General features: G+C 37.6%; 1 protein-coding gene across 1 annotated transcript in view; it reads right to left on the bottom strand.

Annotated features, from left to right (window-relative positions):
• Window positions 1-25921, bottom strand: part of NR2C1 (nuclear receptor subfamily 2 group C member 1) — a 71880-nt gene continuing 45959 nt past the window's right edge. Inside the window, exons 9-13 of the mRNA XM_044679916.1 lie at window positions 24756-24877; window positions 16471-16610; window positions 13750-13887; window positions 7903-8008; window positions 1-1970 (exon numbers count right to left, since the gene is read on the bottom strand). Of these exons, the coding sequence (XP_044535851.1) occupies window positions 1796-1970; window positions 7903-8008; window positions 13750-13887; window positions 16471-16610; window positions 24756-24877 (681 nt within the window). The 3' untranslated portion in view covers window positions 1-1795. The remainder of the gene's footprint in view (window positions 1971-7902; window positions 8009-13749; window positions 13888-16470; window positions 16611-24755; window positions 24878-25921) is intronic.

Raw genomic sequence — 25921 nt, 5'->3', positions numbered from 1 at the left:
TAATGCAAGTAATACTTTAATACAGGTCTTTAATACAGTTTAAAACATTTCCAAATATAACTACAAGTTTAATCAGGAAAATGTCTGAAAGACACATATCTCTTGACCATATGTACATTATTTTAAAGGATTATTTTCCTGAACTCTTGTCCTGCTACATTGGATTTTATAAAGTATAAATTTTTTTATTTGAAAGTTTTATACTAAATGTATTGTTCCTCTTGGTTTAAAATTATAAACCCATTGACAAAAGTCTAATTTTTAACTGGCAAAAAAGCCATCCTTAATAAACAGGTCTTCAAAGACCACAGGCTAACACATTTTAATTACTGATTTACTAGATAATAATGATTAGTGAACATAACAAGAAATAATCTAGCTCCTCTTTTGTTACAAAAGACTTTGCCAAAAATTCATTTTTGCTACCTGTTAATGAAATTTCCAGATTGGTTTTTACAAATTAGTGAATTTAGAAACCAAACAATTAAAAAGGGGAAGAAAGAAAAATGCTTTAAAAATAATATCAAATTTGCTCAAAAAAACATTTATTACGGAAGACACCGTAACCAAGAACTCAAAACATTTTTGAAGTGGTAATAATGGGAGCTTACATATCCGCTACTAAACAGATTGTTTCAATACAGTTATAATCCTTGCATATTCCTTCATTTCATAGCAGTTAAGGGAACTGCTATTAAATGAAAATATATGATCGATATTTTAAAATTAGGCATAGCCACCCTGCAAACTCAAATTTGTCATTACAAATGGATTATTTAAAGCCCACAAATTTGTTTTCCCCACACATGAGTTTTAAAATAATGATTAGCTGAATCATCCAGTTGGGTCAACATGCTATGAAGTTACTCAGAAATGTGGGAAATGAAAATCCTGAGGTCAGAATGCTCTTTAGAGAAAGGAAGAGCAATTGATACTACCTAGTGTTAGAAATGCTACAAAACCCAAACAAAACACAACACAACTCTGGGCTCAGTCAGTGCGGCTTTCTTAAAATACAGTGGAAAACTAAAAATAGAACACAGAATAAAGTCTTGGCCAACACTTTACTCATAAACCAATTTCCTACTGCATAAATAAAAAGTGCTTGTTATCTACTAATACACAACATGAAAATGTCAACCCTGAACATCCGGAATTGCCCATGACCCATTGCCAGCAATGGGGAGTGGTGAGTTATTAGGGGATGCATGGTATTTACAAAAGTTTAAAAAAATTTTTTTTTCTTCTTTGATTTCCCTGCAGTTTTAATGGTTTCATCACACCATTAAGCAAAAACTCTATTTCTTTTTCACATATTAATTGAAACAAAAGTGACTTCTATTACAGAAATGTCAAAAATCAAAGGTAATCCCTGGGCTCTCTAGGGATTTCAGACCACTGAGTTTTCATATTGGTTCATGATTAAATTAAACATGAATAGAACGACACTCTGAAATGAAAATGAATTTATTGTTATTTTTCCAACATGAGTTGTGCAGAGACATCTTAGCTCACACAGATCCGTGGTGCTCTGATGTCTTCTTTGCCAAGGCTGAATTCTGAAGACTCCTCATGCAGTTAAATATAAGATGAGGAAAGGAAGATTATTCTCATTCCTGGTACGTGCTGAGTCACTCACAAATTCTTGAAGATCAAGTGAAAAAGAAAACCATTTTGTATTTCAGTCAGATATTAAAAATGAAATGTCCAGATATGGAAGAAGGACCAGATAGAAGCTGGTTTCTTGTGTTGTAAAGAAATGAGTTTATGTCTACAGCACCATGACATCAAGCTTTCAAATGCCATGACCAATTATCTGGGAGTTATAATCTGCGGTCTCCATTTTAAAAATGTATGGGATGACGCTATCAATTCGTACATTGCCAATGAGACCTTTAAAAAATAGTTCTTCTGTGATAGTAGCACTCATGAGCCTTAGGGCAGGCAATCTGAGAAGTAGCCTAGATAACCTAAAAAGGACAAAATCAAGTCAGAAATCAAAGGAAAACAGTACAGAAAAATGCAGGGGAGCTTACAGACACATCTACATTGACTTATTCTCTCCTGGGTTTTTGGTTTCACCATATGTATTTGTTTCTTTATGTTGCTGGTTATACATTTATATATTTATTTATATATTTACATACCAATTCTTGTTGATGAAATTATGATAACATTCATAAAATTTAGAGAGGAAGAATTAAGAAATTTAAGAATTTTTATATTACATTGTTGGTGGCTTAATTAAAATCTCAGATTTTAGAAAGTTCAAAATGCAAAATGTAGTTTTAAATTCATAATTATTCACAAAATGAAGTCTGCATAGATGAGGAATGGGTGTGTTTGTGGGGAGTAAAGGGGAAGCAGGATAGGATCACTAGAGATAAGCAAGTAGGACTTTTCTGGGAATGGCAACAGATTTTTAAAGGGAAAATTAAACATAAACAATATATACTAGGAAGCTCTCAAAGAGTTTGTGAGCATGTGGATATAATCAATGCATTTAGACTTTCAAAAAGCCTTTAGCAAGACTCAGCTCTAAAAGTGACCATAGGATCGTGGGTAGGAGGCTAGAGATGTCCTTTTTGTTCTCTAATATAAATATAAATATAAATAAAGGATGATGACATTAGCTAACACTTATATAGCACCTACAACGCACCAGGCATTGTGTTAAGCACTTGACAAATATGATGTCGTCCTTCCCAAACCCAAGATCCAGGTGAACCAGTTCAGCCCACACTGTCCTCTACTTGATTTTTGTTTGTTTGTCCTCTACTTGAGAATAACTTGTCCTTGGCACAATCTGCCAAATATACCATGCTTTTGAACAGAGCTAAAAGAAGCCATGCTGGGTCTACTACAAATTCATGTTATCTCTTCTTAAGTGGGCCCTCCCCTGCCTCAAGCCAATCCTTCTATTCCTCCTTCCACAGGCCCCAATCTCCACAGTGGCTTCTTTTAGTGCCTTCTTTATCTCATTTCTCCACCCAGCAGCTCAATCTCTTCATACAACAAAGAATGATGCCACTCTCTAAGAGTTCTCTAAACTACCATCATCACTGAGACATTTTTTCCCATGGTCTCCTCCTTCACTACTGTCTCAGGTGAAAGCTGGCCATTGGTGAAACTCATGACCTAATCCCTCCCATATTTTCCTCTAGAATTCTCCATCATTTTCTCTTTGTCTGTCTAAGCTTTGATCTTCCATGTTCTGAATCCTTCACTGCTGCCTACAAATATGCTTATGTGTCTTTTCTACCCTCAGAATACCAGCACTCAATCCTACTATTACTGCTAGCTATTGTCCTATGCCTCTCTTCCTCTTCTCAGTCTGAGAAAGTAGCCTACACTAAATGCCTCCTCTTCCCAGACTCTCACTTTCTTCTAAACCCTCTCAAGTTTGGCACTGAAGATTGGAATCATTCACTTCAAAGCAATGGTCCATCTCTTAATTACCATGTCTAATGGCCTTTTCTTGATTCTAATTGTTCCAATCTATCTGAATCATTTAACACTGCACATTATCTTCTCTTGGATAATCTCTACTCTCTAGGTTTTCATGACTGCTTTTTACTGATTCTCTTTGTAATCCACCACTCCTTCTAAGACTTCTTTGTTGGTTCTTTATCTAGTTTGTGCCCATTGAACCTGAGGATCTCCCCAAGGCTACCTTGGGCCATTTTCTCCTACCACATGACACTCTCCAACCTGGTAACATTGTTAGCTCCAATGACTTCATTTATCATCTTGATATAGATGATTCCCAAATCTATCTATCTGGCCCTGGTCTCTCTCAAGCTCTATTTTCACATCATCAACTGTCTATTGGACATCTCAAACTTAGTATGTCCAAAGCAGAATTTGTCTTCCCCCACCCCAACCCTTCCCTCCTCTGCACTTCACTATTATTGCTGTTAGCACCACAATCATCCCAGTCATCCAGGTTTGTAACCCCAGTATCATCCTTGACTTGTTGGTCTCACTCCATACATCCAATTCACCGACAAATCTTATTCTACTTCCATAACATCTCTCATACACATCCCCTTCTCTTCACTCACAGTCACTAACTTCACTCAGGCCATTATCACCTCCTTCCTTGATTATTGCCATAACTTTCTAAATGATTCTAAAATGCCTCCAATCTCTTCTCTGCTCCCATTCATCCTCTTTTTAGCACCACGGACCACCTACTGTATAGCTCTGCCAATGTCATACCTCACCACACACTCCATAGGGCTTAATGGTACCTGCTACTTCTAAGATCAAATAGGCCTGGATACGGGAGATTGTGTGTTCAAATCCAGCCTCAGACACTTCCTAGCTGTGTGATTCTGGGCAAGTTACTTAACCCCAATTACCCAGTGCTTACTCCTCTTCTGCTTTGGAAGTGATATTTAGTATTGATTCTATGATAGAAGGTCAGGGTTTAAAGAAAAGAAAAGGTGTCTGCTTGGTCTGTAAAGCCTGTGTGTCCTTCTTCTCTCTACTGTCTCCTGACATTTTCCCTCTTGTCAGTGTGCTTCCTAATATGGTTCCATTGGTATCATCTGTTTATTCCCTGCATGACATGTCTCGGCTCTCAACTCTCACTTTATTCATGCTTCCCCCTCCATATGTAGAAGCTCTCCTTCCTCATCTCTCCCTTAGTTCCCCTGGCTTCCTTCAAAACTTAGCTCAGATTCCATACTGTGCAGGAAGCTTCTCCCGTTTCCTCCCAGGAGCTAGTGCCTTCTCTTCTGAGACGATCTCACATTGAATCTGTATGTATTTTGTATGTGCCTTATTGCCAGGTTTTTCTCTTTTAACTCCATTAGTTGGTGAACTGTTTGGCTAAAGGAATTGTTTAGCCTTTCTTTATATCCCAGCTCTTAGCCTTACAGCCTGGTAAACAGTAAGAGATGCTTGCTGACTCGTTCCATATGTAATAATGAGATTAAACTATCTTGTCCTCAAATCTAATCACCAAAAATATAAACATCCCCACTTAATTCACAAGTTGGGAGATCTATGACCCACATGTGCTAGAGTGAGTGACGAATCAGAATTTACTGACTGCCTCCTGGGCAGTCCTAAGAAAAGCGTCTGTTGTGATTGGACACATAAACTAAGAGGGAGGCACAGGAAGTGACGCAAAAGAAGCCCCTTTAAAAGAGAGCGACAACTTCCTACATCTCTCTTCTTGTTCGTGTCTTGGACTGGAAGGAACTCTTCTTGTTTGTGACTTGGACCTGGAGGAGTGCTGGCTGAGACCTTGGACTACGTGAGACTGCTCTTAATCTCTCCCTTGGAATTACACATGGTGAGTGTAAAGACTAAATCTTCCTCGATTCTGTGAAGGAACTCTCCTTTCAAGAGAAGACCAGGCCCTCAGGCCTCGGGGACTCTCAGCTCAGCTTTCTCCAATTAAGGACTAGTTAAATCTGCCTGGGTTGTGCCGGGGCAGAGCAAATTACTCAGTGTGTTAGATTACTTATCCTATCTTATTCTCTCTCTAATTTTCTTACTTTCTCTCTCTCTTCTCATTTGTAAATAAACTTCCATAAAAGTCATTCCGACTTGAGATTATCCTTTAATTGGGAATTGATAATTTTTCAATTCCCTGGCAACCCAACCTTTTAATAGTCACCCAACCAAAACCCCTTTTTACACCTTACACATATGACACTAAATCTTCTAATATAAAAATACTAAACCAATGAATTATCATGAAAAATAAATGATTAACATCATTTGTTTTAAACTTTAAATTCTACAAATTACTTTACTTGCCACAAAATGAGAAAGGCAGAGCAAGTACTATAACCCACATTTTACAAGAACCTAAGGCTTAGAGAGGTTGAAGGTTACCCAACTAAGAATCCCAGCTAGAATTCCTTTGAAGGTCTCCTGACTCAGTATGTGAAAGGAAAAGGTCACCAGCCTCCAGGAGGAACAGAACAATGGGAAATGAATTTCAATGTGTCTTGAGATATAAGGAAAAGCAATTCTGACAACATTCAGAAAGGAAGATGGCCCCTATAGGATCAGATCCAATTCAGGAAAAATATCTGTGTGCCTGTGAATACAAATCTCTAAAAACACTGAACCAAAGTTTTCCTCTATCCAAAAGAACAAAATGTTGGTGGATAATCTAGAAGGGTAACAAACAAGGCCAAAATAACTGCCCTAAATTTCTGGTAAAACCATGATAGCAGGGCATCTCTGAAATAACCAATGCATTTCTGATTCTACCACTAGAAAGATAAAGGTGCTGGAGAATACTGAGAGAAGTAGAAGAAAAATGGACAAGGAAAAGGAGGTACATTCACCTGGGGCGCAAGAAAGGGAGGGCTTTCTAACTTGACTGCTCTCTGAAGAAAAGGCCCAAGAAGAAACCCAAGTGTAGGCCAGCCAAGTTTAATGAATCCTCAGACCAAGCACTAGCCCCAGAAACTCAAATAAACTTTACACTGATCCAAAAGGCTAGTTGGTGAAGACCAAACAATCCCCAGTCACTGTCAAACTAGAGGCAATTGGGGGAGCACATTTTTAACCTTCTACTAGAATTATAGAGCTAGAGTTGCAAGGGTTCTAAGAGGTCATTAGTCTAATCCTCTCATTTACAAAAGGAAGCAATAAACATCAAGAGACAGAAATGGCAGGGATGGAGGAGAGATACTGCAGATAGGGAAGGAGTATAGGCTTGGAGAGTATCTGAGAAGAAGAGACTAGAATGCTCCCTTTGTTTGGAACAGAGTACAAGATGGAATGCAGAGTTTAAGAAAGCTAGACAGGAAAGATGGAACACTGCTGTAATGGCCTTGAATGCCAAGATCAGGTTGTCTGTCATAGTCAGCAATTTGCTTTACAAAGAAAGTAGTGCAGCAGAGTGACAAGAGTTGGCCTTGGAGCTGGTAAGACATTGTGTGTTTAAGTGTACCTCTGACCCCATGGGATCAGTCATTTAACCTCTCACTAGCCAGGTAGCTAAGACTTTGCTCTGCTGAGTAATTATTGCATTTTTGAAAATTCTGAACTGATCCCTTCTTCCCTCTCTCCAACCCTGGTATTTTCCCACATATACAGAAGAAGAGCAGAGTGTAAAATGTTTATGTTGTTAACAGAGTTAAAGTCTATTTAAATGTTTAGAACTGAGTCAGATGAAGTGGTACCTGCCTTCAATCCCTGCTCCCTGGGAGGCCAAGGTGGATGGATAGCTTAGGTTAGAGGGTTCTGAATCCAGTACCAGTGAGGGGAGCCCCTGGCTTGGCAGGCATTAGGCTGCATATGGAGATGTAGACTGGCTCAGTCAGAACCTGAGCAAGACAAGCTTCCTTGGGGGCTAAGCAGCAATAAGACTGAATCTGTGGGTATGACAGAGACCCAGCTTCAAAGAATGAATAAAGGAATGAAATATTCCCTGAAAAGAAATTCTTGACAGACTCGATGACACAAAATCTACACACCCCCACATCAATTTTTGAAATAAATTAATTGCAGAGGTATTAGTAGTAATTTCTAAAAGAATTTCTAATCAGTATAACTGAACTAGTCTTTTTTTTTTTTTTAATGCACAAGGAAACACTACTACCACCACTGTCACCACTAGCTGGCTTTTATATTAAGAGTTTATGAGGGCAGCTAGGTGCTCAATAGACAGACCTGGAGACAGAAAGTTCCTGGGTTCAAATTTGACCTCAGACACTTCCTAGCTGTGTGCCCCTGGGCAAGTCACTTAACCCCCACTGCTGAGCCCTTACTGCTCTTCTGCTTTGGAACTAATACACAATATTTATTCTAAGACAAAGTTAAGAGTTAAAAAAAACAACAACTTAAGGTTTGCAGAATGGTTTGCATACCCCGTCTCATCTGATACAGAAAAGCATGTCATTATATAATCATTTAAATTCTACAAACCTGTAGGTATCATCTGGGTATGTTTTTGTTATGTAATCTTGAAACTCCATGTAAGCTTTTTCTTGAAATTTCTCAATTTGTCCCATGTTTTCTAGGCCTGGATGATCTGAAATGATAAGGCAGGTGTGGTTATCCCAGTCCAGAAAGCCTAAGTGGGTACCAAGACTGAGCAGAGTCATTCAGTAGGAAGTACTGTTAGGGAATATCATCCCTGAACATAGGGTTTCCATGAAGTCATTTAATGTAACTACAGCTTAGACACCCACTTGTCTATAAACCTGGACTAACAGCTGGAGCACTGGGACAGAAAAGCATGTACTTGTCTGGATTCCTGTGGTTACCAGTCCTTGCCCCAGGATTAGGCTCTCAGCTACTAATGGACTGATGCCTTTATGGGTAAAAGTCACATGATATTTGAATGAATCCTAGTGTGTTTTCCCATAACTGAATTGTCAAACATGTGAGAGGAATACAGCCTTTGAAGAAATGATGTCACTGTTTAATTATCTTCATTAAGGGCAGGGTCATCTAGTAAACAAAGCTCTGGGATATAATTCAGAGACTGGTCTTTGTTCTAGTGTTGGTACTGCATATCTGAGGACAAGTCACAAATTCTCTGTGTCTCAATTAAATTAAGTTCAGCCAATGCTTATTTTAAGTGCCTATTCAGGCAAATGAATTCACTTCGGTGGGCCCAAGATTCATTGTAGGTGAAAATGAGAGATTTACCTTCTAGAGTTATGTTTCTAAGAGTTAAAAGAAAGAGGAAGGGGGTCCACAGCTACCAAAAATATTAGCAGCAGTACTTTTTTGATGTAGGAACTAACTAAAAAAAGGAAGGGGTATCCACACATTTGAGAAATGGCTAAAATAATGGAATATTATTATACCATAAGAAATAACTGAAGGAACAATTTCAGAGAAAAGCAGCCTTATGAGAATGGAGAAGACGAAAGATTATGAACAGATAAAGGTATTTCAAAGGTGAAATGAAGATAGAGGTGAAGCATTTATGGGGGAGGGCAAGATCAAGGTATAACTATCTCTGAGTACAACCAAGGTAGAATGGAAAAGTAGATTATGGGAAATGAGTACTCTGAGGAAAAGGGAAGTTAGGTTATTTTGAGGGAACATCAACACAGACCATATCTATCCACTGTTTAGCTCGGTGCTTGGCACAGAGTAGACACTTAACAAATATTTACTGATTCACTCATACATCTGTTGAAGCATCAAGTATCTGAGCAGGAGTTAGGGCAAAGAGAAGGAATATGAGGTAGGCCTTGAAGTCATGGAGGAAAGGAAGAAAATGCTGTCAGAATAAAGAGATACTAGTTATCAGAATCTGAACTGAGTGATTAAAAAACCTGCCAAGAATAGCAATTAGGAAAAAAGTAATGTCCTTGAAAGTTTACTTTATTTGGAGTTTGTTAAACTCAGAATTAAAAAAAACAGTAAGTACTGGCCTTAAACAAAGTCAAAGCAGTGGTGGCCTTTACCTCACAATCTCTTTATGAATCAAATCTTTACAAAATTGGCCTCTCACTCCAGGACCAAAATGCCTTCCAATGGTGTCATCTTGGAGAAGCCCAAAGCAGGCCAGCACAAGGAACACAGAATGACAAGACTCTTACAAACACACACACACACACAGCATCTATGGGCAGTCTAATCAAACCTGAGATTCTGACATGCTGAAACTGGATCATGGCCTTTGCAAATGACTTTGGGTTTCAAAAGGGGGGGTAAGGAAGACTCCACTGATGAGGTGGGATGTGAGCTGCATGTCTGAGTCTGGATAATTTGGAAAGGGAATGACAATAACATGAGAGAATCAGGCAGAGAATCAGGAATGAGCAGGGGCATCTGCAGGATACCACAGAAGGGAAGTAGTCTAGCTAGAACACAGATTAATCAAGGCCTTGAAAGCAATGAGAAGATTCAGAACCACTCCATCAGGAAGTAGAGTGACTTTCTGAGAAGGGACAAGATAAGAGCCACATTGAAATAAAACCAGCCGCACATATAGAAGCAAGAAGCCAATACACTTTTGCAAATGTTTAGGTGGGCAGTAATCAGGTGTATAAGGTAACAAGAGACTAACCTAGAAGGATTAGGCAGATGAAATATCTCTAAGACAGAACGTTCAGAGCTCAAAGTGTCTAGACATAGGGAAGAAAGAAGAAAGAACCAAAGATGGTTCTCAGTCTGGATGACTTTGAGAGTGAGTGCCACTGAGGGACAGAGGAAAGATGGGGTGGTAGAGGACTTCTGTCTGAAGGAAAGTTGATTAATTTGGACTGTCCTAAGATAAATGTGAAGGGAGGACTGGCTCTTGATCACTGATGTGGACCACAAGGAGTTGGAGGTCTAAAAGGAGAGCTGAGGACAAAACATGTGATAAATCAGATTATTTTTTAAAAATCAGGTTGGCAAGTATTAGATGGGAAACCCTTTAGCTAGATGATAGGCCATTTCTAAACTTTGAGGTTTCAGAGACCTAAAAAGTTCAGCATGTGGTAAACAATTCAATGGAGGAACTAAGAAAGTTAATGTGAGCCGAGGCTGCATTATGAAAATGAAGGAGTACTCTGCAAATTACAAAGTGCAATAAGTGTACGTTACTATTGTAAGTTAGTATTGGCTTGATATAGACATTCTAACATCTAGGCAGAATTCTAAAACCGGTAGACTTCTACATAAAAGAAACAATCAACACCAACAAAAAGAAATGGAGGGGCAGTTAGGCGACACAGCAGATAGAGAACCAGGCCTGGAGTTGGGAGGACCTGGGTTCAAATCTATCCTCAGACACTTACAGTGTATGGTGACTCTGGGCAAGTCACTTACCCTGTTTGCCTAGCCTTTACCTTCCTGTCTAAGATTGTTACTAAGATAAAAATGAAGAGCTTAAAAAAAGGCATGAGAATCATACTTGTTATTTTGTGCTTTGATAAGAGGCTGAAAACAAGATATTAAAAATATTCTGAAAACAACAAGAAATCTGGCGGATCACATTCTGTAGGAATTTTTAACTAAGAAAAGAGTATCTCATTGTTTAAGTCAAATAGTTTTGAAACTACACATTTCAAAAATGGTATAACTGTAAAATACTGCTAGCAAAAAAAAGTAAAAAGATTATTTCACACAATTATCAATAGCTACAATAGCACATACACAAAAAGACATCAATGATAAAAACATAAAATCAATTGATATTCAAAATTAAGAAAGTTAAAAAATAAAGAGTTTTCTAGGGACTAAAATAGAATAAAAATGAGAACTAAAAGGATCTGGAGTTATTTAATTTAATGAAGCTAAACTTTATGTCAACTTGAATAAATGTTTCAGTTTTAGCTGTGTTTGTGAGGATGGGGAATAGGATAACAAAGCTGACAAACTGGTTAAAGTGGGGAATGGGGAGAAATGATTAACTCATGTGCAACATTAGAAGCAGTAATGAAAAAGGTCACTATTGTCCATGTCATTCAAGGCCAGCAGGTTTCCCCAAGGTTCACATTAATCTGCACAGTTTTTGAATGTTAATCCAAAATCATATGAGCAGAGTTAATTTTGCATTATTCAGCAGCTGAAAACTGAGTTTTTGTTCATTTCACTGAAATTATTATTACAGAAGTAGCAGAGAAATAGCAGTGCTGAAAATCAAAGCAGAACATTTTGTGTTAGAAATTGTGATGAAGGGGCAGCTGGGTAGCTCAGTGGTTTGAGAGTCAGACCTAGAGACGGAGGTCCTAGGTTCAAATCTGGCCTCAGACACTTCCCAGCTGTGTGACCCTGGGCAAGTCACTTAACTCCCATTGCCTAGTCCTTACCACTCTTCTTCCTTGGAGTCAATACACAGTATTGACTCCAAGATGGAAGGTAAGGGTTTAAAAAAAAAGAGAGAAGAAATTGTGGTGAGAAGGAAAGCTGGAAACTGGCAGGAAAATTTTTACCAAGTGTCTCTGATAAAAGCCTCTTTTCTCAAATATATTAAAAACAAAGTCAAATGTATAATACAAATTACTCCCCAACTGATAAATGGTCAAAGGAGTATGAATAGGCAGTTTTCAGATTAAGAAATCAAAGCTATCTATAGTCTTATGAAAAAATGCTCTAAATTACTATTAATTAGAGAAATACACATTAAAACTATTGTTAAGGTACCTCCTCACACCTATCAAATTGGCTAATATGACAGAAAAAGAAAATTAGGACACTAATGCATGGAATTGGAGGGCAATTTGGAATCACGTGCATAGGGCTACCAAATTGTACATACCCTTTGACCCAGCAATACCACTACTAGGGCTGTATTCTAAAGAGATCAAAGAAAAGGTAAAAGAAACTATATGTACAGAAATGTTTATAGCAACTCTTTTTTGTGATGGCAAAGAAATGGAAATAGAGGTGATTCCACCAATTGGGGAATGGCTGAACAAGCAGTATAATGACTGTAATGAAATACTGTGGGAGTCATGGTGATGAATGATTGGATCTGAGGGCCATTGTAGTTGTGGAAAAAGAGAGTTAGCCAGCCTGCTAGGGGAGGCTAGCAGCTAGAGTGAGATAAGGAGGAGGACAGAAAAGATGGAGGCCAGCATGCCTGAGAAGAACTAAGCGAAAGAATCATGGCGCCATGGCTGGGGGGCTACGATCTTCGTTTATTATGACAAAGAAGAAGACTTTTATAGAGAGTAAAATATTAAGCATTACAACATTCTTGGGGGGGTGTTACTTTCCCACTGGATAATGTTTATGAAAATGACTTCACACATGAATGTTACCAGGGTTGCTATTAGACATAAGCAGGTTGAGAAACAGTGATTGCTAATCTGTTCTGGGTACTTAGGAAAAGGCAGGTTTGATACTTTCATTCATGATGTTACAAGGACTTCTTTGCTCTTCAGAGTGAGGAGGGAGACTAAGGGTTTAATGAAGACCTTTGGCCAAGAGCAGCAGTGACTTTGTGTGAAAGACTGGGACCTTGCCAGCAATCTCAGGCAAGCATGGCTACTTTCCTCAGTGGGCTTGATCTGTCCTGAGCTCCTCCTACAAGCAGTGAAGAGCAGGATACTTTCAGAAGTACCTATGAAGACTAACAGGAACAGAGCACTGTATACAATAACAACAATATTGTACAATGATTAACTGTGAATGACTTAATTAATCTCAGCAATACAATGATACAAAACAAATCCAACTCATGATGAGAAATGTTATTCAAGGAAAGAACTGAAGGAGTCTCAATGCAGAATTTTATTTTTCTTGATTTTGGTTTTTTGTCTATTTTCTTTTGAAACATTTCTAATATGGAAATATATTTAGCATGACTTCACATATATAATTTATATAAAATTGCTTGCCTTCTCAAAGAGTGGGGAAGGGGGGGAAGAGGGAAAGAATTTGAACTCAACATTTTTTAAAATAAATATTAAACTTTTAAAATATGTAATTGGGAAATATTTAATGAAATAAATAAAAATATACTGGGGAGGAAAAGGAAGAAATTGTAGTGAGGTTTCCAGAACCTTACCTTTAAAGACAAAGACCTTTGTTTCTTAGCTCTTGACCATCCAAAGCCACTGAGCAAAGATCTACCTCAGAAGTGAAACATGGTGCTAAGATCAGTTTGAAGTCCCCATTCTACCCAGCTACTATTGGGTAGAGAAGGAACCTGTGCTCAGTCTCTAAAAGGCAAAGCTAAAACCCCGAGGTGAAACATCCCACAAGGAGGAGGTGGCAGAAGAGTGACCCATGAGTGTCCTAGCAGAGAACAAAAGAACAAGTGTTCTGAGCAGACTGTCTATCTGCCTGGACTTTCAAAATGATAGTTCGGTCACCTACCTGGACTGAAAAGCACTATGGCTTTTAGATAGGCGTACTCATATCCATCCAGGCAGAGTCTGACCATACTGTTACAGAATTCCTGGAGCTTAAAGATGTGCTCCATTATGGCTTTTCCTCTCTCTGTTGATAGTTTATCTGGAATGACAAAAAAAAAAATCCTAGGGATTAGACCATTATAAATGTGGTATTTCGTTTTTTATTACTGTTTGAACAATGACAATCTTACTAAATTGATATTTCTGAAGAGGGCATGAAATGGGGTAATCATGAAAGACACAAGGGAAAAGTTATTCAGCATACAAAAACATAGAGAGAAATGCTAAAGGCAATGTTTCCTCTTCATAAAATGTCACAAACCTAACATTTAGAAGTTTGGATCCAAGAGAACACACTCAAAACTGCAATCTGCCAAAAGCAGGAATAATTAAAATACTCCAAACATTGAAAATTCTGGGAACAGAATTCATTCATATTTATATTTCTTTAGGGAGGTGAAGGGAGTGGGGGATAGAAATATAATTTTCCAGAATTTTTATAAGTTACAAATAACATTACAGGTTACAAAACTTTGTATGATGAATATTTGGACAGGAGCAAGTTCTAAAAGATGTATTCAAGCTCAAGGATAAGAGATGACTGAAACAAAAGACATGAAGGATGAAATATATAGGTCAGGAAGGAGTATCTTCTTTGACTGACAATTAAAATACAAATAAGTTATAAATGTTGCTCTGACCTTGCTATTTCCTTCAACAGACTTGTATTCTCTATACATATCAGATGTTGAATGAATGTCTAAAACTTGCCAGAAGTGACCCAGTACTAACATGTGACTTGTTACATGTGAGATTAAGGAACATAAACTGGGACTCAAACCGAGATCTTCTGGCCCCAATTATTATTTTTTTTTTTTTAACTAATGGGGATGCTATAAGCATTGCTTAAGGGAGGAGAGATGTAACAGGCTGACATAAATGTCCATCCCCCTTGGCAAATTTATTCCTACACTAAAGAGTGATTTGAACTGTCATTAAGAGTGATTCGAACTATTATTATTTGATAAAGACAGCCAATTCCTTTTGCCCTGATTCTACATTTATCAGGCAACCCTGTTAAAATTAATTCATTTTGCTAGTATGTGAGTACTGGAATGGAGGTAGGCTCACCAGAGGATGAATCTGGTCATTTTACCAAAGAAGTTAACAAACTTTCACTATGGTCAAATGAGTCTTGAGTGAGCTTGGGAGGCATGAGGTCAGCAACCCTTAAGGCCTGATCTGAAATAGTCTATCTTCTTTATCCATTACAACAAGTAGATGCTGTTTTTATTTCTTTTTTCCTATAAAATTTTTAATAGAAAAGATTACAAGCTAGTCAGTGTGGAGACATGATATCTGATAAGCAGCACAGAAACACAAGCAAGGGGTTATAATTTCATTTATGATTTGGAGATAATAATAAGCCTCTGGGGTTATTACTGCAGTGAGTGGCATCATAAAACTTATTTGTACACAAATGTATTGGGAAAATGGTAAAAATTCATTTGATGGGGACAGCTGGGTGGCTCAGCAGATTGAGAGCCAGGCCTAGAAATGGGAGGTCCTAGGTTCAAATTTGGCCTCAGACACTTCCTACCTGTGCGACCCTGGGCAAGTCACTTGACCCCCATTGCCTAACCTTTACTACTCTTCTGCCTTGGAGCCAATAAACAGTATTAACTCCAAGATGGAAGGTAAGGGTTTAAAAACAAAACAAAGCAAAACAAAAACCAAATTTGACATTGAAGAACTGAAATTGATAATAGTGAAAAAAACAAAAATATCCCCATCTTTTATTTGTAATTGGAAGCAATCACTTGTACCATGTGTATACATGGACTTCACAAGAGGTCCTTAGTTCCATTTCGAAGGCTTAACACATAATGAATAGACTACAGTTTGTGTCATACAAAGCCACTGATCAAGAAAGGCTACCTGTAGTTTTCCCAACAGAGGCTAAGGTGATGATCAAGTAATAGGTGTAAGCAGTTTTGCCTGTCTAGAGTACTGAATTCAACTCTAAAGTTTTAAGGGAAAGGATAATTACATAAGCATTCACATGCACACAAGGATCAAGGGCATGGAAATACCTCCATGGGAAAGTTAAAAAGGTTCTGATGAACTTCAATGAAAAAATCAGAAACAAATGCTTGATGGCTGATGGGAACAATACACTTGGCCAGCTGAGGATGACTCCAACAAAGGATATTGATTTTCAACTTTCACAAGAAGGAGTTGGACTGAAGAGGGTATAAAGGCGAGGAGAGCATCTTGAACACAGGAAAGATCCTTTTTTTGTAAATCTAGTAGTGCTTGGGGAAATTGACTGAGTCCAAGAACCCTTCAGTGTTACATTGCACAGTTTAAAGTTATTGATGTAATACTGTTTTACTGAAAATAATTCACAGGAACTCCTCAGGTGATTAAATGCTCCCATTAGTTTTCTGATGCAAAATGGAGTGAAATCCAAATTCACTTAAAAGCTGAAGACTATTTTTTCTGAACTACTTTGTAGAAAACACTTTCTGACTGTTAATAAATGTAAAAGAAGAAAAAAGGAACTTGATACTTAAGACATCAATAGGCTTTCTAGACATGAAGTTTTAAAATGTTCATTTAAACAACACTTTGTAAAATAGTCCCCTCTCTCCTGAAAAGGAAAAGTAGGCATTTTTTTTACCTTGCTGAAGGCTACTGTGAAGTCGATTAACAAACGCTGCTAATATTGTGGCCACATTCATTACTTGAGAACACTGGGCAAGACCAAGAGTAAAGAGCTCATTCCAATATGCTTTCACTAATGAAATGCTGTTTTCTTGACTGTATAGAGAAAAAGGCAACACAATGCAAAACTCAGTTTATTTAACTATTTTTCATCAGCAGCATGGAATAAACACATTAATTTAAAAAGTAAAATGAAGCTGAGCCAAAATGGTTCTGAGAAGAAAACAAAGGAGGGGTCATAGCTAATTCTATGGTTTAATGAGTTAATAATTAATGAGAAACATATTGACCAATTCAGCCTATTCATCTGAGAAGTTTTTACTGCTTTAAAAATGTACAAAAGCTAGGAAAATTTGGAGTTTCATTTCATATTTCTCAATGACAGCAACTATAAGTGATGTATGTTAACAAATATAATAAGAAGATGAATTTATATAAAGAAAAACAAAAATCTCTAAAAATCCAAATCTATAAACATGATAAAGTGAACATTTAGATAAAGTTAATGATTTAAAAATCAAAAGTCTTAGCTTTTGTCTTCAAAGTGTATAAAGGTTTTTGGGGGTTTTTTTGAGACTAATTAAAATTCTTGAAAGTTTATTTGCAGGCATTCAAGGAATTTCCTAGGAAAGGGATCTCTCATTCTTCTTGTATTGCAATTGAATGCCATTACAGGGTTATTTCATGTATCTATTCAGTTTTATTGCTTTCTTTTAGACCTCTTATGTCTTGTTATTGTCTGATACTGCCCCTGCTCAATATATCCCAAGTCTTACCTCAGAACAAAGAAAAACAGCTCAATAAAACCTAACAGCATCTGTAATATCTATAGTCCCCCAACTCTGAACAGAAAGGTTATTAGGGTATTTTACTAACAACAAGATGAAGGAAATGAGAGGGGGGAAATAAGAGCTGTGATAAACAATCAGCAAATGGTTAAATTATAGAAAATAGTCATTGGCCCATTAACAAATAATATCTCAATTCAAATTATAGTGGTGATAAATTTATGGGGAAGATTAATGGCTTCTACTGATGACTTATATTTTCTCCATATATCTTTCCCATAGAAATCTTCCTTGTAATAAAAAAAAAAAAAACAATTAAGCAAAATGGACGCACAAATGTAATGTTCTGCACCTGTAGTGTAGAGGTAACCGTATTTCATTATATGTTTTACCCAGGGAAGACTATTGCAATTCATCAGAACCGACTGCCTTTTATAATGTGTTTTTTATTTAAGCTACTATTATTGTTATGTAGATTGTTCTTTTGCTTTCTTCTCTCTACATCATTATTTCCCCATTTCTCTAAAGTCCTCGTAATTTAGGGCTCAAAATATTTTTTTTCCTTATTTAGTCATTTTCAGTAATATTCAATTCTTCATGACCCCTTTTGGGTTTGTTTGTTTTTTTGGCAAAGATCCTGTAGTAGTTTGTCATTTTCTTCTCCAGGCCATTTTACAGATGAAATTGAGGCAAATGGGAGTGAAGTGATTTGCCCAGGGTCACATAGCTAGTGTCCCAGTCAGATGCAAACGCATGGAGATGACTCTTCCTGACTCTAGGTAAGGTATTCTATCTACTGCATCACCTACTTGCACCCAAAATATTATATCTAAATAGTATAATTTGTTCAGCCATTCCCAATCAAGGGGTATATTTTTTATTTCCAGGTTTTTTGCTGCCATAGACATTTTATTGCATGTGAAAACTTTCTGCCTTTGATCTCTTTGGGGTTTTCAACTTGTAGTGGAATTGCTGGATCTGTGGCTAAATTTTGGTGACTTTTGTCACAGTGCTCTAGGAAGCAAGCTTGATACTGACCCTTATTTATAATCCAACCTAATGCCTCAATAAAAGTTTAAGTAAAATGTATTGTTTCAGTCTCTAGACACTGGGATTCAAAGAATAGGAATTAACAAATCAAACTGGCTAAAAGACTACTTTTGAAGATGACCAAGAAGTGAGAATAGAATAGTCCTATAATCTTCAGAAGGGACCGAAAAGCTTACTTTCTCTGAGACTAATCAAGTAACACTATTTCCTTACTAGGGGATATGAGAGGGGAGTTTGTGCTTTAACAGAGAAAGCAGTGAAAAGGCTACATTATGAGAGGAAGAAGGGAAAGGGCCCATATACTCTAATTGCCAATAATCAAATTTTCTTTTCTATATTCATTCCTATGAAAAAGCAGGTAGAACAGTCATTGTGATCTGCATTTTACAAATGGCAGAAAAGGCAGCCCTGGAGAAGGTACCACTCAGGATTGCCTTCTTATAAGTCCCGAAGGCCTTTGTATTTCTTTGGCACTTATCATCTTCTACTTATTTTCATAATGATTTGTCTAGACACACAATCATATAAGCTTCCTGAAGGCAGGGATCAGTTATGATATCTATCCAAACCCACAGTGCCCAGCCCAGGAACCTGCATACAGTAGGTAATTCTATTTGATTCATCAAGAGAACATGGGACATCTCTTTAAACAACTATGTTTAAATTTTGCTTTTTAGCTTGAAAAGAAAAAAAAGTGAAAACCCCTTTAGGAAAAAGTCTCTTGCAGATGCAAGCTTGGAAAAAGCTGAAGGTGAACCACCCACACAGGGTTAATATTAGCTACCTGTGGGAGGTAGAAGTCAGGAGAACATGAAGCAGGACAAGAAGCATGGTTTCTAGGGAAATCTTTTCCCTGTATGTGGCATGTACGATAACCCTGCCTACCCTCCCCAAGAAAGAAGAGTCAAGGGCATAGAAATGAAGGCCAGACACAGGAAGAGCAACATATTTCTGTCACAAAGGGAAGTACAGGGAAATATTCAGTGACTGCTGTGAGAGTATCAAAGAAGCACAGACAAGAGATGGAAAGGACCTTGAAGGCAGTCAAAGACAATGCCAAGGGCAGAAGAAAAATGAGCTGCTCCTACTCCTTGTCCCCGACTCCCTAGAGATTTCCATGAGTAAAGATGGAGGGGAGCATGCTCCAAGGACTCAGATGTGAAAATGCACAGTTCATGGGAAAGCAAGCTAAAATTGGGGTCAAGGAACTTGGAATCAAAACCTGCATGATCTCGATCAAACTCCAAGTTTTCTAGACTTAGCTTACTCATCTGTAAAATGAAGTTGCACTTGAGTCTCTTCCAGATCTAAATCTATTAGACTAAACAATTACTCTAGAGCACCAAGTATCACCAAAATACAGCCAGAAACAGGAGTGGCAAATGTAATTAGAAATAGTTCTCAGCCTAAGAAATGCACTGGGCACTCAGGATTAAATCAAGACAGTGTAAAAGGCAGTTAGGTGATTCATTATATAGAGCCTCAGACAAGAACTAGTTGTGTGCCCTAAGTACTGCACTCATCCATCAAACAGGGATCATAAGAGTCCTCTAACATTTGTAAAGCACTTAGTGCAGTGCCTGGAACAAAGTAAGTGCTATATAAATGTTAACTTTCATTATTAGGAAAAAGAGTAACAGGGAAGTTAGGAAGAAGAAAGGATTGGGTTGGGGGAATTATGAGCATCAAAATCCTGGTGAGGAGGAATGGAATGAAAGGGAATAAAGCAGGATCAAAAGAGAAAGAAAAACAAAATAAATAAAAATAAAATAGAAGGCAATACACAGACAGTAATCATATCTCTGAATGAGAATAGGATGAACTTCACCCATAAAATGGAAGTAGATAGCAGAATGGATTAAAAAACAGAATCCTACTAAATGTTGCTTACAAGAAACACATCTGAGGCAGGGAGGCACAACAGATGAAAGGTAAAAGGCTGCAGCAGAATTTATTATGCACCATCTAAAGTAAAAAAAGCAGAAGTAGCAATCATGATATCAGACAAAGCTAAAGTAAAATTTGATCTGATTAAAAGAGATAAGGAAGGAAATTACATGGAGCATGAAAGATTTCTATAGGTGATCCAATCTGACACAGTCAGGAAACAAAGATGTGAGACTGGATGCCAGGAGGTAAAGTTTGAACAAATGGCTCTGAGAGTCAGTCATCTGAGAGTAACATACTGGATGAGAAAAGGGCCCAGGGCAGAGTTTTGAAGGAGACAAAGGATTACTGGGCAAATGGATGGACCTGAATAAAAGAGCCTGAGAAGGAACCAGAAAGAACCAGTAGAAAGCAACATTATAAAAACCTAGAGAGGAGAGAGAATACAGGAGAAAAAAGCAACTAATGGTGGCGGAGGCTACAGAGAAATCAAAGACAGTGAGGACTGAGAAAAGGCCACTGGATTTGGTGATGAAGAAATGACAAAGTTAAAAAGCAGAATGAAAAGAGTTAAGAGAGTGAGAGGAAAGAAGAGATTCCTGGCAAATGACCTTTCGAGGACTTCAGCCACAAAGGAGACAAAATATAGGACAACAGCTAATATTACAATACATAGTATTGATTCTAATTCAGAAAGTAAGAATTTAAAAAAAAAAAAAGATGAATAGGAGAGGGAATGAGCGTGGGCAATAAGTTAGAGAAGACATGATAGAATGGGGTCATTTGTTCAGTTAGATGGTTGGTCCTGGCAAAAAGCAGGTCTACTTCTTCATGTAACAAGGGTGAAAGAGTCTCAATATTGTGAGGGAAGACATCTGAGTTATAAGAGATTATAAGGAAGGGAAAAGAGGAAGCTGTTGGCAAAATAGATTCAACATTTTCAGTGACTTAGGGCTAGGTGCTCAAGATGAGAGGGTAGGAAAAAAGTGGGATCAAATCTCACCTCTGATTCATATGTGACCTTGGGCAATTCATGTAATCACTCAATGCCCTAGCCCAGTGGTTCCCAAACTTTTTTGGCCTCCCGCCCCCTTTCCAGAAAAAATATTACTTAGCCCCCTGGAAATTATTTTTTTTTTAATTTTAATAGCAATTAATAGGAAAGATAAATGCACCTGTGGCCATCACCGCTCCCCTAGATCGCTGCAGCACCCACCAGGGGGAGGTAGTGCCCACTTTGGGAATCACTGGTAAGTGGCAGAATGTTATCAGAATCCCCTGTATTGAAAAGGTCTTGATCAATGACATGTGTGAAACCAAGTGGAAATATATTCAGCTATGGGTGGTGGGGGGTGGTTTGGGGGGGGGAGAGAAAGAACATGAATCATGTAATCATGGAAAAATTTTCTAAAAAATAAAATGAAACAAAAAAAAAGAATTCCCTATATTAATAAAATCACAGGTTCAGTTTTCATCCTTACGGATGAGAAAAATGAAGGTTAAGTGACTTGTTCAAAAGGATGATAGTAAATGTTAGTAGAACAGTTCAATGCTCTTAAAATATAGGAATCTTCTAAGAATTATGAATACCAGTCAGTTATTGAGGGATCAGGAAGAGTGGAGCTCAGGTGCTGTTTCTTGCCCCATCCTGGCTGCTAGGGCCTTTCAGTGCCTGCAAGTAACTATCTAAGATTCTAGTTTGGGTGAGAATTGTTATTCTGCTCTAGTTGACAAGAGTATTCTCAACAGATGTTTCCCACATCAATGAAATCACAGGTCTGGCCAGTAATAGCAAGATTTTTAATACTTAACTAAATGTCTATAAACTATGTAGATTAAGTTGGTAAATTAGACAGCTTACACTCCAATGATTGCCCTTGAATACTATCACCTCATAATTTATTCTCATTTCATAAATCCCTGTGGCAGTTGCCATGAAATAGATTTTCCCCTCAGACTCCAGATGGCCATTACTAAGGTTTTGGAGTAATGCAACCATCACCTGAAGTTGTGATGTTCTTTCTTCCTATCCCTTCAATATCTGGTTTAATTACAGTGGGCAGTTACACATAATTTAATAGAACCACTTAAAATCAATGGTGTTAGGTATGACAAGGAAATTAAAATGATTTCCACTGAAAGATGCTCTTTCCTTTGCTATTGTTACTAAGACAATCTGACAAGTCTACTATTAAGGATAAAAATATCCTCCTTTTACGTTCTGAGGTTTGAGCATGTCAATCAGATGCTCAGAGGCCTAATTACTTCCCTGGTATTTTCAATTTGTTGACACCATGTAAATTTGTCCTTTACTGAAAAATACAGAAATATAGCCAATACATAGTTTCTGAAAGCAATGTTGTTGTTTTTCCCTTCCTAGAGGGGAATATTATGCAAATCAAATTATCAGTACATTCACAAGTGAATTCTGGCATTTTTTCCAGGTTGCCCATCTTTTATCTCCCTTCAAATGAAAAAAAAACAACAAAAACCAAAAACAAAAACAAAACCACCCAACTAGATATTGCAGAATCCCAAGAAATGCTATTGGGGGAGGGGGGAAGGGAGAAGCAGAGAGACTTTCCAGCCAGATGACTCTGGATCTCACTACCCTCCACTGGGACAGGCAGATTTGACTCTTCTAGATTTAGATTTATGATCCTATAAATGAAGTTTGAATTCTAGCTATGCTATATCTCACTACTGGTTTGAACTTGATTAAATGTTACTGATTACTTAATGTTACTGAGACTCAGTTTCTTCAAGTCTAAATAAAGGGCTTGGAGGGGGCAGCTGGGTAGCTCAGTGGATGGAGAGCCAGGCCTAGAGACAGGAGGTCCTAGGTTCAAATCTGGCCTCAGACACTTCCCAGCTGTGTGACCCTGGGCAAGTCACTTGACCCCCATTGCTCACCCTTACCACTTCTGCCTAGGAGCCAAGACACAGTATTGACTCCAAGACGGAAGGTAAAGGCTTAAACCCTAAAAATAAATAAATAAATAAACAAAATAAAATAAAATAAAGGGCTTGGAGTAGATACTCAATTTAGCTATTAAATATCCACTGTGTGCAAGATACCGGGGACACAAAGACAAAAAAAGAAAATCAATCATTTGTTTTATAGAAGAATGCCTCTACATCTTCCCTTTTTCATGTGCAGTTACTTTTTAGGGGATGTGACTTATTGCATTTAAATCTGCTTAATAGCAAGTTACATTGCAACATGGTGAACCCACTATGAATGATTCATGACAAGATTTCTAAGGGGCTTAAATTACTTTATATTTAAGCTTTTCCATATTTTTCCAAGTATCATCCAAAGGAAGACAGGTGGAAAGCACCACCTACAATTAACAGCTGCTTAATATCACAGAAGGGTCAGTGTTTGCTAAACTGTGGAGAGGACTCAGCTTTTCTGGTTCCTGGTTTCTAGTCTAAGTCTCCAGTAGAGTGCTGCTATTTGTGGTTGTAGCCTAAGAAATACTGGGACAGTCACTTCATGCTTATGATGGAATTCTTATGGGAGACCAATAATTAGCTAGCATTTGACTTTTTATTTATTTACAAACCAATGCCCAGGGCAGACAATGCTCTTTCTCATCTGCTCAATGGAAGAAGCTCTAATCCTAAGTGTCTTTTGCAGTAGGCCTCATATTAACTTACTAACCTTCTTACCCATCATTCCCAAGCCTTCACTCACCATGGTGTCCAGTCATGGTGGCCCTCCTCATTTCCCTGTGATAGGAAATACCATTGCCCATCTCTGCACTGGTATGTTCTCCTTTCTCACTTCCACCATGAAAAATGCCTGACTTCCACTCAGGAAGACTCCTGACTCAGCTCAAAAGCCACTATCTCTAAGAGGTTTTTCCTGGCATCCCTCAGCTTCCATATTATTTATGTTATCTTCCCTGTGGGAATGTAAGCTCATTGAGAGGAGGAACATTTCATATCTGTCTTTGATTTCCCAAGACTTGGCACAGTATCTGGCACATAGGAAGTGCTTAGTAAATTCATATTCACTGACATTCCAAAAATAGTGCATAATTAAGAACATGTTAAAGAAAATCTAGTTTTAAGAAATTTTGAACTTTATATTAAATTTGGTACAAACTGATTGATACAAAAATAGCCCTAAATAAGGGCTATCCCTATTCTGAAAAAATAAGATCTACAAATATGCATTTTTAAAATTAATTTTTTTAAACCTTTACCTTCTGTCTAAGAATGGTTATTAAGTACCAGTTCCAAGTTGGGGTTAAGTGACTTGCCCTAGGTCACACAGCTACGCAATGTCTGAGGAGATATTTGAATCCAGTACCTCATGCCTCCAGGCCCACCTAGATGCCCTGATTTCTTGATTTATCACTCAGGAATTACAAAAAAACAAAACAAAAACAAAAAACCACACCTCATCCCCCAACAAACCACCCTCCTGGCTTGTTCCCAAATTTCTTATTCAATATACATTTGTGCTATGAATAGTGTTTATATTCAAGACCTTCAAAAAACTCACCCCAGAGCCTGGAAGGATGGAATGGAAAGTGCCCAGTGCATGGACAAGAAGAGCAGTCTGGAGGCAGACTCACCGATGTAGTGAACATTCAGGTATTCCGGCATAGGAGAAGGCATGGTAAGCTAGTGGTAATAGGGGAGTTACATAAGTTATCTCATGAATGAAAATATTCGCTTATTTTCAATAAACTTGGAATGAGCAGAAATTTATGGTCTAACTAATAAACATACTGGTAAAAATGTAAAACTAAAATTCTGACATGACACTGACACAGGATCAGAGACTAAGGACTGCAAAGAGACCTTAGAGGCCAACTCTCTCATCTGGACAAACTGAAATCTAAAGATGTTAAATGATTTGCCTAAGGTCACAGGGCAAAGAAACAACTGAACAAGGATCTCTGACTTCAAATGTAGCACTGACCTATTTCATGTATGGATTGAATCAAGGATCTGAATAATGGCATGAATAACAAACACAACTATGACTTCTAGTTGAAACAAAGCTGTGTGACATCCGATCAAGAACTTTGCTGATCAAGAACAATAAAGTGAATATTGTTCAATAAAAATTACTATATGATGGAAGAGCTTATGTAACAAATTCCCCCCTCCCTGGATTACTTCAAAAATTTTCAAAAGCCTCGCTAGATAAAATACATGAAATAAAACTTTTGGTCTTTTCAAAACAAACTGTGTAATCCACTGTCCCTTTATGAAAAAAAGTACTTTTTAAAAAATTGTCTATCTTTTTTCCAACAAAATTTATCAACTGGTTAGGTCTTTACCCTCCAAAGTCACTTTGGCTGACCAACTCTAGCTCAGTTGAGGTTCCAAGAATCAAAGAATCTTGGTAGAAAAGTACTTTAGAGATTATCTAGTCCAAACTATGTTAGCAGTATTAAAAATTATACCAGTTGCATAAAAAATCATTGCCTTCTCCCTTCCCACCATCTATATATAGAAAGAATAATTGTACTAGACAAAATAGGTGTGGTCTAAGTAAATGGTTAAGCATTAGTCAAATGGCATTTTTAAAAGGTATCACAATGAACTTTTTTTTTTTTAAACTCTTACCTTCTGTCTTGGAGTCAATACTGTGTATTGGCTCCAAGGCAGAAGATTGGTAAGGGTAGGTAATGGGGGTCAAGTGACTTGCCCAGGGTC

Source organism: Gracilinanus agilis, chromosome 5 (genome assembly GCF_016433145.1).
Source record: "Gracilinanus agilis isolate LMUSP501 chromosome 5, AgileGrace, whole genome shotgun sequence".
In the NCBI taxonomy this organism is placed as follows: domain Eukaryota; kingdom Metazoa; phylum Chordata; class Mammalia; order Didelphimorphia; family Didelphidae; genus Gracilinanus; species Gracilinanus agilis.
Note: the sequence above shows the minus strand (reverse complement) of the source record. Positions and strands in the feature narration are given on the sequence as shown.